The sequence below is a fragment of the Struthio camelus genome, chromosome 17 (genome assembly GCF_040807025.1).
Source record: "Struthio camelus isolate bStrCam1 chromosome 17, bStrCam1.hap1, whole genome shotgun sequence".
Classification (NCBI taxonomy): Eukaryota; Metazoa; Chordata; class Aves; order Struthioniformes; family Struthionidae; genus Struthio; species Struthio camelus.
In genome coordinates, this window is record NC_090958.1 from 8,032,518 (window position 1) to 8,044,793 (window position 12,276).

At 54.2% G+C, this 12,276-nt stretch overlaps 1 protein-coding gene across 9 annotated transcripts in view; it reads left to right on the plus strand.

The window, feature by feature from the left end:
• CABP1 (calcium binding protein 1) overlaps nucleotides 1–10,670 on the plus strand; it is a 56,772-nt gene extending 46,102 nt beyond the window's left edge. For 4 of the 9 annotated variants that reach the window (XM_068911029.1, XM_068911030.1, XM_068911032.1 and 1 more), the window contains 6 exons: nucleotides 1,732–1,908; nucleotides 5,488–5,518; nucleotides 6,156–6,299; nucleotides 7,570–7,679; nucleotides 8,084–8,231; nucleotides 10,047–10,670. In XM_068911029.1, the coding sequence (XP_068767130.1) occupies nucleotides 1,732–1,908; nucleotides 5,488–5,518; nucleotides 6,156–6,299; nucleotides 7,570–7,679; nucleotides 8,084–8,231; nucleotides 10,047–10,072 (636 nt within the window). In that variant the 3' untranslated portion in view covers nucleotides 10,073–10,670. Of the gene's footprint in view, nucleotides 1–1,731; nucleotides 1,913–5,169; nucleotides 5,341–5,487; nucleotides 5,519–6,155; nucleotides 6,300–7,569; nucleotides 7,680–8,083; nucleotides 8,232–10,046 lie in introns of those variants that run through there. The other 5 variants (XM_068911033.1, XM_068911035.1, XM_068911034.1 and 2 more) reach the window with 3 other exon arrangements.
• The last annotated feature ends 1,606 nt before the right edge of the window (nucleotides 10,671–12,276 follow it).

Sequence of the window (12,276 nt, forward strand, 5' to 3'; positions counted from 1 at the left end):
CCGCGGCGGGTTGTGTGGCTGAGTTGTTCTGCCGCTCCTGGCAACTGTTTCATCAAATCGGCAATCTCTATCCATGCAGGAAAATAATGGGCTGACCTTTGCTGGTACGGCTCTGTGACTTGATAATAGCTCTATTGACTGGAAGGGTCAGAAAGCGAGGATTAGTTATAGGCTAGCGGCCTCCCGTCTTTCGCTTGACTTCAGTGGAATTATGCTCCGGACTGATGTGGGCTACTTTAACTGATTCATACTATTCGGTATATTAAACTGAAAAATAAAAAGCTGATGATTTTGAAAATATATTGCATGATGTCATGAAGCTATGCAGTTCAGCACAGATGCCATGACATTTAGCTGAGCTGGCGATATGCTATTTGCAGACTGATGCTCATCTTTCATGTTTTTAAGGAGAAGGGTCCTATGTGCCACACGTAATCGGCGACAGATTTCCTCCTCATCCATGACTGCAATGAAAACGCTTCTCTGCTTCCTCATTTTCTTTCCCCATGGCTCGCTTTCTGAGTTGTTTTTGTTTTGATGCTGGATATTCACATGACGTTATACACGAGCAGATTGGTGTAAGACTGTGTATAAAAATGTGAGCTACAAACCAGGTGTGCAGTATCAGAGCACATGGCAGACAGCAGATGGAGGCAATAGGTTTGGACAAGTGTGTTTGTGAGGTGGGGCGAGCTGATCTTTCAGCCTGAAAAAGAAAGGAAGCCCTTAAGGCAAGGGTTAATAGCGAGAGACAATGGCTATTGACAGAGCTTTGCTGATGACCCCTGGGAGCACTGTCTGTGAAAGCAGAACTCATTCCTGAAGCAGGAATCTGATGCATGATTAATGTTTATTCTGTAAAACCAAGGGTCCTGTGGGTTGTGCTGGCTTTTTATAGCTGCATGGGAATATCAGGATAAGACTTTTCTTGCAGAGCCAGGGAAATGCATTTCTATAAAAGGAAAGCAGCGGCTCCTTATAAAATCCAGTGCTGGGTTCTATTCTGGAGCCTGAGCTTAGTAGGACGCGTGCACTTAGGAAAATGATCTGTGGAAATGCAAACGGACAAAATTGTCGTGCCTGTGACTGATCTCGCCTTTGGGACTGTAAATGCGGTAACTGCCTGAGACCCCGAGAACGTCACTAATTAGAAGTGGAACGGGGAGTGCGAGACTGCAGCCGGCAAAGCCACCGGTCCTATAAAGGGCCTTCTGATAACATTACAAAGTGTGTGAGGCCGTGTTGCTGAAATGTAACCTGGAGCCTAACTCCGTGTCTGCGGGCAGGCTCTGCCTCGTGGTCTGGCGAGGCCCTGGCAGGGGCGGCTCTGCCAGCAGCTTCGCCTGTGCCGGCGCGTGGTGCTGCCGGGGCGCGCTCGTCCTCTGCAGCTCCTGCCAGGAGTCATCAACTCCGGGGCTTAGAGCGGGCGCCTGGCCCTGTGGGCTGCTCCGGATAGACGTGTGCAGCACTGAGAGTCTGATGTCGTTTCAAAGTGAAATTTTCCTGGTTGGCTGTACTCTCATCAGCTTTTGAAAGTGAGCTCGTGGACTTACTGCTCCTGTACCAGTCACAGTGGATCGGTGGGGGGGACGCAGTGCGGACGAGATGAAGGCAGCCTAGCAATAATGACTCCGCGAGGCGGTTCAGTAAGACTTCAGAGGACAGGCTGGGCGAGACGGGGAGGTAACATCCTCTGTTGTGTTGTTTGCTTGCTGCTGGTTGGCTGGGAAGATCCGCCATGAGGAGAAGACGTGCTATAAGGCTGTCCAGACGAGCGAAGAGGGGCCGTCGGCCTGCGAGTACCAGGGTCCGCTCATGGTGCTGGCCCAGAACTGCGCCGTCATGCACAACCTGCTGGGGCCGGCCTGCATCTTCCTGCGGAAGGGCTTCGCAGAAAACAGGCAGCCTGTACGTAAGTTACCCCCAGCCGGGCGAGACACGCACGGAGCCGTGTGGACGCGGGCCGGGGACGCGGAGCTGCCCGCGCGCACCGCGGGCGCGCAGCTCGCTGACCCACGGCCCCGCGTCTCAAGCATCCCGGCTGCGGCTCCGAGTGCAAACACAGTCAGAGGCAAATGTCTAGGCTGCAGGATGTGCTGAGATAGCCCCGTGCCCAAGCACCGAGCAAGGAGGCTTCTAGAAATGCAGCTACGGAAGCTAGACCCATGCCCGCTCAAGTGGGCATAAGCATATGGCCTGGGAGGAGTCCAGCATTCAAAGCTGTTATTCCAGCAAGACATCCACATCTCCTTCCCAGAGGCTCAGATTAGCTTCTAGGGTCTAAATAGCCACTTAAATGCAAATCAGGGCATCCATATTGAGAACAAGCTGTCCCACAGAGATGCCCACATTTGATGTCGGTCCTATCAGCTCACAGTGAGCACGCTAATACAAGCAGAAACGAGGATACGTCTGCCTCCTTGCAGATACCCAAGCACAGTCTCTTACGCACTTTCATGCACGGCCGGACGCTGATGCAGTGATCCCAGCCAAATAAACTGAAGACCATCAGGCTGTCCTCGTATTTGCAAATAGTACCAGGCTACCCCAAACCACATCCGTCCATTCAGTCACACCTATTTGTAACTACCTGTTCATATGTATCTAATGTATATAGAGAAAAAATAAGAATATATTTGTATGTAAACTCAAGTAAACACACCTGAGCATGTTGAATATACAAAAATATGCACTCCAGTGTTGTATATTTACAAGACGGAAAAGATATTTTTGAACATTTTTGAACATTAACATGAATTTAAAGACATACACAAAGAAACCATGTAAGAACACACTTTTTATGTACATGTATGAGTGAAGATGTATATTGTCATATACTCATCCAGTGCCTTCCATGTTCTTCTGGTAAAACAAAGTTCACTCCAATTACCTGAGCGTCAGAGCTCGTAAGAAATCTCTGCCTTACACACTTGTGCATTGATATCGTTATCTATAGCTGTAGGAGAGACCTAGATCTTTAGCTCTAAAACCTCATCTTCAGCTAACGGCCCCAAGAAGCATCGTTGTTACTCACTATTCATCAAAGAGCTTTTGCTCTTCCCAACCTTCAGCCACTAAGTGGTCACGTATCCTGGGGCCTGTGCGTTAACACACCCAATATACTGTTCTCACACAAGCACCTTCCCCGACCTCGGCGTGCTCAGAGCCACCCAGGAGACACGCAGGAGACACGTCCAGCTGCCCGGTGGGAAGCTCGCAGCTGAGCAGCTATCCCGCCTGTTTGGGCCCTGGAAACTTATAGCGTCCTGAGGAGTTTCTAAAATAGGAGTAGTGATGTCTCTAGCAACCCTGCTGTAGAGGAAGCGCCTCTGATAGCAAGCTTTACTCCCACTGACTCTCTAGACCAACAGGATTTATTGTGCATAGAACAGGAGGAAATGAGAGTAAAATCGTTACCTATAACGAACTCTCAGAGGGTCACCTCCGCTCATTTAAGGGTCTCTCTCTTTGAACAGGTTTATTCCTCTTTCCATAAGTTCTCCAAAAGCTTTAAAGTGATCTAGCCCATTTCCTCCCAAGCAGGTGATTTTCCTCCTTCAGCATTTTAGGGGATCGTCTTTCCAGTTTAAACCAGAAAACCTCTTCCTGACGTTAGTTATCGCTTGAGTCAGATTTTTGGAGGGACGTGAGCCCTCCCCCTCCTTTCGCATTCGCAGGCTGCGGCTCTCTGATGCTAAAATCTGCATGTGCAAAGATATGCTCAGAGCCCTGCGAACGCAGATGCCTCGCTGTGCAAAATTAGAGCGGGTGCCGAAGCCCTCATTTCCGACACGTGTCAGCGCTGCTGGGAGCAGAGTGGTCGGCAGCGAGCGGGCAGGGAACGGTCCGGGGCCGGGGAAGGCCTGGGTCCTCCTCGGACAGCCGCACCAGGCAGCAGCCGCGGGGTGAGCGAGGGCGCCCTCGGTGCGGCGGCGGCGGCGGCCCCGCAGCCTCTCCCGCGGCACCGCGCTGGGCCCTCGGCGCGCGGCGGCGGCTCCGGCGGTTGACGTTTGCCACCTCTTTGGAAAGAGGTGCACAAGGCGGTGGTGCCGATCACGTGTTTTTTCAGTCTGTTATGTTATCAAGGCCAGTAGGGCCTCCTGCGTCCGGTCTCAAGGCTCTCAACTGGTTTATTACCCGGTGTTGATGAAAGCAGAACAAATGGGATGACATGTTTGAAAATACCAGGTCTGTGAAGGATGAAGCGGCAGGGCCAGCGCTCCCTGACCGTTCATCCAGCACAGAGACGCCTCTGGGAAGGTTACGAGTGGCGAGCTGATCACTGCCCTGGCACAGCCCACTTTTGCACAGACACGAGCCAGCGGGTGTCCTAGTTTGCGACGCGCCCTGAGCAGCCGCCATCAGTTCCCAGAGGAGCCTGTGGTTACATAGCAAAGGATCATCCTTCTCAAACCGATCAAGGGCACTGCCTCCAGGGACGTGCGGCGAGACTGCGGGGCACCTGGAAAGCAAGGAGACGCTCCCCGCGGCTGAGGGGAAGAGCCGAGAGTCAGACGACCAAAGAGATTGCGTTTCTGTGTTTCCAAATTCTCAGATGTTTTGGATTTGCCTGGGAGCCAGGAGAGGAATTAGGAAGGGCCTTTAAACCAGAAAGCAGTGCATTTCCATGCTCATCTCTTCTTGTTGGTGCAGTGCCGGAGTTCTCCTATACTCGTTCACATCCTCCCCCTTCTTCCAAGAAATTCAAATTGGACGTTTGAAGTTGCAGTGTCTCCTGAACATGGTGAATCCTGGTCCTGTTTTGTTTGTAGATGACCTTGATGATGTGTATGTTGTGTGTCTGCCTTCACGCCTGGTTTCGAAATGCTCGTATGTGGAATCGAGGCTGGGAGGAAGGGGGAAGTTCCTGCCTTGTTGGGGGGACTGACTATAGGAAATGACCCTGGGAGGTTGGCTGTGAGAGCGCTCGTGGCTTTCCCTGCCCTGCCAGCAGGGATCCAGGTAGACAGCGGCAGAGACTTGCTGGTTAGAGGGGCAGCTTCCAGCTGGTTGGACCCGGATGTCGCCGGCGGAGGTGCCGTAGGGAACGCAGCTGGAGCCGGAGCGCAGCTCCGCGCCGCTGCAGGGCCAGCCTCCGCTCCCCGGGGCTGCCGCCGGGGAACGCCGCGGGAGCCCGTGGAGATGCTCACAGTACCCTCTCCTCCGTCAGGTGGGGAGGCCACACAGGCGGCCCGTGCTGGCCCAGGTCTCTTCTGCTTGTTGGGGAGCGCCCATCTGCCGTCCCCCTGCCCAGCAGACAAGATGGAGAGGGCCTTCCACAGAGACGTGTGCAGGCTACCACCCTCCCTGCTGGGGAGGAGAGCTGGGCAGCCTCGCCAGGTAGACGGTATTAAACATGTCATCACCTTCTTGTTTCTTCTCTCACTTTCTGGCTCGTCCCAGAACTGTATGCACCAACAAGTGCTATTGTGACACCATGTTCCTGGCAAGCAAATGGCTTTAACATAGTCTGTTCTCTCGTTGCAGGATAGAGAACTGCGTCCCGAAGAAATTGAAGGTAAAACTTGTCGCTCCTTCTGTGTCATCTTTCTCCCTGCCCAGTGAAAACCTACTGGCCAGCCATTCCAGGTTGGCCCCCAAAGGGTCAAATAATTTGGGGCAATTCAAGGGAGGTGATTCCTGGACAAATTCCTGGCAACCCCAGCAAAAGGAATAATATGAACAACTGCAAGAGTGCTGACAGTGGGGGAATTTGCTTCCGTTCCAGCTTCTTCGAGGTGGGAGGATAAGTGAAGTAATAGGTAGAGTACAAGGGTGCAGCTCCAGGGGAGCTGCCATAGCTGCTGACCGCTGCACTGAGGGCTGTAGAGCGCAGTGAAGCGGTGAGAGTTGGGAAGACTTATCATTCCAGTTTCTTCAGGGAGTGCAGTTCAGGAAAGCTCAATTTTGTGACGGTTCAAAGCCTCTGCTGTCTGAGCAAGCTTTGCTCTAAGGAACGGATCAGCAGTGCTGCCGACAGACGAGCTTAAAATTGCTCTGGTCATTGCCTCTTCCTGCGGAGATCTGCTGGGAAAATAGGCAGCACCTTAGAGAGCCTGGCCTCATAAAGTGCTGCTGACTCTAGGGAGGTTTCTTGGAAAAGGTATTTCAAGCTGTCACTGACAATGTTGCTCTTTCTGGATCCACTCCCACAGAATTAAGAGAAGCCTTTAAGGAGTTTGATAAAGACAAGGATGGGTTTATTAACTGCAGGGACCTGGGGAACTGCATGCGAACCATGGGCTACATGCCTACGGAGATGGAGCTCATAGAGCTCTCCCAGCAGATCAACATGAACCGTGAGTAACATCGTCCAGCCGCACCTCCCTGTCGCTGCTGTGCTCCGCATCGTTGTTTTGGGGTCTCTCGGTCTCCTGCTCTCTCTCTTCCTTTGATTTCTTTTTCCCTCCTTTTTGGTTCTCTTTTTTGCTCCCTATCCATCTTCTCTCCTGTGCCCTTGTGGTCCCCAGCTTTTGTTTGCTGCTTATCGGACGAAGGGGTGTGTGGACTGTGCTCAGTGGGAGCACTGTGTAGAAGGGCTACCCCCACGTTTGTGCCGTGAGGTGTAAAACTGCCCTTGATGTAGGCAGTTAAGACATGGATGCACAGGCAGAGGGTGTTGTCTTATTGAGGCTGGCATCCAAGTGGTGACAGACTGAGGAAAGAGCCGGGGAAGATGGAGCTGGTTTGGTCCGTATGGGTGACAGAGGGGCCATGCACCCTGCTCTGGGTGTCTGCCATGCGCCTGGAGAGGGGCAGCGGGGAGCCTGTGCCGGCAGTGTCCGGCGGGAGCTTCTGCTGGGGTAATGGAAAAATGGCAAACGTGTCTGTGGTTCACTGTAACTATGTCTGGGTCCCTTGTATTTCACCGGCGTTTATTGACACTGCTTATCTGTGGCAGGGCAGGATATTACCCACAGCCAGGTGGGAAAAGGGATATTTACTGCATATTATTTCTGACATATGCTGATGTAGAAAGGACAAGTTACTGGTCAAGGGAAGGGAAGTAGATGTGACATACATGACCAGTCACACGTAAAAACGGCTGATAACCCTGGTGCCCAGGCTATCATTAGACAAGCAGTTAGGAATTGGAGTGTCGTTGGTAACTTGCAGATAGGGGACAAACCAGCAAAAGGATAAATATGATGAATAAACAGTTGGATAAACATTAGTGCAAGGCTCCACCTGTGCCGCAGGGCCCCCCCGGCCGCGCAGGAACCTCAGCTCCCTTTGACACAGGTAGAGCAGAGGGTTGCTCTGGGGCCAGGCCTCTGATACCTGGTACGCGATGCCGCAGGGCATGACCGTCCCTGGCAGCCTAGGATGGCACAGCTTGGGCTCATTCTGCCGAGCCCACAATTCAGCAAATGCAAAGACAGTGTAAAACTACCTCTGCTTTTCCTGCCGCTATCCTGCACCTGCTCTGCTTTGCCTCCTGGAGAGCCAGGCCCTCTCCGGCAGCGTGTGGCTGCCTCCGGCGCGAGGGGCGCGCAGAGGTGCGAACCTGCGTGCTGGCCTTGGCTAAGGTGCGGAGTTCTTACACGCGATCTTCCCTCTTTTCCCAAGTGGGTGGCCACGTGGATTTTGAAGATTTTGTTGAGCTGATGGGACCAAAGCTTCTGGCAGAAACCGCAGACATGATTGGTGTAAAAGAGCTCCGCGATGCCTTCAGAGAGGTGAGTGCTCCCTGCCGCAGGCCCTTCAGAGAGGTCAGCAAGAGACAGGGAAGAGAGGACACCCACAGGGGAAGAGAAGACGGGAAGAAGAGAGCAGCCCAGTGGAAGCCTGAGAAAAAGCCAAGCCAGGCATGAAACAAGGCAGGAACAGAGAAGGTCACTGAGATAGGGAAAGGCAAGGAAGAGGAAAGCTGGTGCAGACACAGCGGAAATGAGAGGTTTCTGAGGAGGAAAGATAGGCTGGATCCAGACCAAAAGAGGCCTGAAGGAGGAAAAGGAGGGACACAGAAGGAATACAGGGAAAACAGGGCACTTAAGAGCGGGATGATACAGAATCCAACCCAGAGCAAGTTCCATTCCCCTTAACCCTATTTCCCCTATTGTTTTTTTTCATGTGCTTGCAGTTTGACACCAATGGTGATGGGGAGATCAGCACCAGTGAGCTGAGAGAGGCCATGAAGAAGCTTCTAGGGCAGCAGGTGGGCCATCGGGACATCGAAGAGATCATCCGGGACGTGGATCTGAACGGAGATGGGCGTGTTGATTTTGAAGGTGAGAAGGGATGAACGCTCCCTGTCCCTCTGCTCTGGTGTGAGTCAGAGTTTCAGCTCAGAGGCTGAAGTGGAAGAGATCTGCGTGTTCTGGGCCCAGATATCTGAGGTAGGGGGAAACGAACAAGCAAGACATATTTTTTTCCTCATCAGCTGAGGAAACTGGAGAACATTGGCTCACGTAGGAAATTCTTCATCTGAAGCGTTCATTTGTGGGTCTTGTCTTGCTGCATCTCGGTTTCAATCAGGTCTCCTTATCTCTAGTGTGATAAGATCTATCTATCCCCTGCCACACAGCAGCAGCTTTTGGTGCGCACATGCAGTGCCAGTCTTCTCTTTATGGGGCATTTTGCTTTCCACTAAATCTATTGCAAGAGCTATGAGGAGGCTGGGTTGGTTTGGAGAATGCATTACATCTATCAGTTCCTCTGGGTCACTTTTTTATCTGGGTTTATAGAGAATTTGTTTCTCTATTTTTATGCCAGAAGACAGTCACATGCCAAACTTGCTCACTGGCACTGCAGATAGCTCATCTAGAAGTGTCATGTTGAATCCTGCAGAAAATTAATTTCTTCTCACATTTTCCATGCCAGAAGGAGCTGGAAAAGCTACGAGTGTTTAAGCTACTCTCCTAGCCATTAGCCATGGCGGGAGCAATGTTAGCAGAGCTCACAATAGAGTTCAGGGTTCCTGACAAGGGAAGCGTTGGTATCAGACGGCTGGCCAGACCCAAGAGCCGGAAGGTGTGGGAGTGTGGCAGGCTGCTTCTGTTTTCCTAGTGCAAGTCCAGGCGTCCCCTTTGCAGTAAGGGTGAGGCATAGGAACTATAGAATTAAAATAAAATGGACCTGGGTTTTTTTGGCTCAGAGGCATTCCTGGGTCTCCTTCGTGACAAAGAGTCTCAACCCTCAGGATTACTGAGCTTCCTAGGACTTTGAAATGAGAAAAACTACAAGCATCTGCTCAGCGGCTCCTCTGGTAGCTGCTGCTGTTCTAATGCACTGGCTGATTACCTGACGCTAGCTCTCCTTGTTTCCCACAGCTGAATTACGTTAGACAGCTAAAATACATGAAATGCTATCCCAGTATCGTTTTCTCTGTGAATTACTGCTTCAGTTGTCAGAGGACAGCTCCATCAATGGAAAGGGAGAAGTCAAGGGGGTAATTTCCACTGCCCTCCTCTTTGCAGAGTTATTAATTCCTGGGCAATTTAAGTGGAAAATGAAAACGTATTTAGATTTGATGGCATTTACACTCAATTTGAACAAGTGTAATTGACTTTCACAAGCTGCAAGGTGGTGAAGAAATAGATCCAGGATATATATCCTTACAGCTAACCTGTCTCTTCAAGACCCGCGCCCATCCAAGTGAACTTTTCTCTGCAGAAAATCTAGCACCCACCAAAACTCGCGTGATTTCCCAAGTTGGTGTCTCTTTGAAATGATGAGCTTACTCGGAAGTTAGACTGTGCCGCCAAAATTATAAATCGGTGTGCCCTGAAATTATGGTGCAGTGAAGGGAGGCAACGCTTGCCGTAGCATCTCCCAAGGAGCTTTTTGTGCGAACAAGGCTGTACGCTGGCTGGGGAGGAGTCCCAGGGAACGAACGGTCCTGGCTAGCGGGATCGTATCACCGTATAACTAAAGGCCATTTTGCACGAACTCTCCAGGGCCAGCTGCGGCGTGGCGCAGCCCTGCTGGCAGCGTGCGCGGGCTATCGGTTTCCCCCTGGCTCCACATTGTCTCCAGGGAATGAGCGCTGGGTTGGGGACCATGGGTGCCTTCTGCCTCAGCCTATCTTTTCACGTTCTTTGCAGAGTTTGTTCGCATGATGTCCCGTTGAAGATTATTCTCGGCTAAAGAAGAATCAGCACCTTAGAGAGGGCAGAAGAGGACCTAGATGGAGCATCTAGCCCCGATGTTCCCATGTGAAGGTTTATCGGCTGGCTGCGTTTGGGACCTTGCGAGACAACCTGCTGCTCCTCCCTCACGGTGGTCCCCATGCCCCTCCGCCCTTTCACACTGTGAAAGACTTGCAACTTCCTACAACTGGAACCATTCCTCGGAGAACATGATCGCAGGAAACTGCAGAGCCAGGACTAGCCATGATGCTTTCATGGGATATTTGCAACTTCAGACTCCTCCTCCCCAGCTTTTATTCTCCCACCAGCTGCTGCAAAGCAAGAGCAGGAGAGATCCTCTCGGCTTGGTGGATGAGAGCAAAGCCATCGGGACTGGTGGCAGCCTCAGGGCGTGCTCTGCACTTCTTGGTTTCCCTTGGTGAACCGTGTCTGTGTTTGCTGTCTGTGTGTGTGCGTCTATCTGTGTGGAGTTATTTATGCTTCCCCGGCACATATTCGCATCTCCTGTGGTTATGTTTACCAAGAGTAAATTCAAATACATGTCTTGTGGGGGGAAAGCGATAAATATGCACGCTGAAATGGTGTGGAGCCTGGCGGTCCCTGCGAGAGGCGGTGGCTGGGCCGGGGCAGAAGGGCTGTGGCGGATGCACAGCCGGGTGCCCGCACCGCTTCCGGAGGGGATCCTCGAGCCGGGAAGGGGAGACACCGCCGGTCGCCGGGCCGCGGCAGGGCGCTGCCTCCCTCCCGCTGTCCCTGTGGCCGAGGGGCCCGAGACGCCTCGCGGGGGGCGGCGGGGACGAGCTGCGGGGCTGGGGGACGGCGTCGGGCGGCAATAGCCAGCTCCCCCTTTTTGGCCCACGTCAACGGAGAGGGCATAGAGCCGGGGCCGGGCTGAGGGCCTGAGCGGGGACGCCGCCAGCGCCGGGCAGGCTGGCCGGGCGCCCCGGGGCCTCGCGGTCGGGTTGCGGCAGCGCCCGGCTCTCCGGCTTGCTCGCGCTCGCAGCCGCGGTACGTGCCGGCCCGAGCGGCCGCGGCAGCAGCCGCCGGGCCCTGCTGCTGCCTCCTGCCCATCGGGTGCTCGCTCCCCGCTCCCCGTCCCCGAGGGGCCGCCGACCCGCCGCTCCCGTCCCTTCCCGGCGGACCGGCCAGCGCCCTCTGCCCCCGCGGAGGCGGCTCCGCGTTGCCGTTGCGCTGGGACCCCCCGCGAACGGAGCTGTTCCCCTCGCCGCTGCCGCCGCGTTGCCCTCTCGGCCCCGCTCCCTCTCGCAACCCCCCGGCCCGAAGGAGGATTTTCCCCTCTGCTGTGCCAACCGGCAGAGCTGCAGCAAGGACTGCGATCCCAGCAAGGGAAAAACCTGTTTCTCCGCCTGTGCCCGCGTGTGACGCTGTTTGCACAGGCGGGTGCATGCGCGTAAACGTGGGGCAGGCGGGTAGGTACCTGCCAGCGGAGTAAAGAAGTTTCCTTGCGAGAGGGCGTACGCAAAGTCCGCGCGTGCATCTACGAAGCCGGTCTCGCCTCAGAAACGTGAGTGTGAGCGCAGAAATTGGGAAAAGGGGTATTTCCAGATCTGCACGTTTGCTTGCACAGCAGCTGCATGGGGGCGAGGAAACGGGGGCCATAAACCGAAGGGAGTCCAGTGAGCCCGTTTCTGGAGGCTGCGCAGAGCCGCCCGGGGAGCGGGGCAGGGGACGGCGGCCGCTGCCAGGTGACCTGCAGCTCCTCGGCGCCGGGTCGCGCCGCGATACAGCGAACAGGTCAGGCCGGGCCGGTCTCCAAGCGTCGCTTTTCCTGCTTCCCGCAGCAGCTCCTTCCTGCGAGCCTGGCTTTATTTGCACAACGCAAACCCAAATGACCCCTGGGAGTTTTGCTATTTTCTTGCGCAGGCAGGGTCGGAGATGAAAGCTCCAGTCTAATAATCGACTTCCCGAGGTGACGCCTTTGCTCTCACCTCCACGCGAGGACCCGGAGGTGTCCACGCAGCGGGGCCGAGCGCCCACGCCCCCTTCCGCCTCTCGTCTCGGCCGCAGCCACCGAGCGCTGCTTCCGCACCTCGCCGCTGCTCTTTTCGGATAACCTGACCCCGACCCCCTTTCCCTGCCGGCGAGGGCTGAGTCCCAAAACGCCGTGCCCCGCACCACCCAGGGACGATCGGGGTTGCAGGCCAGGCAGCGCTGAGCCCCGAGC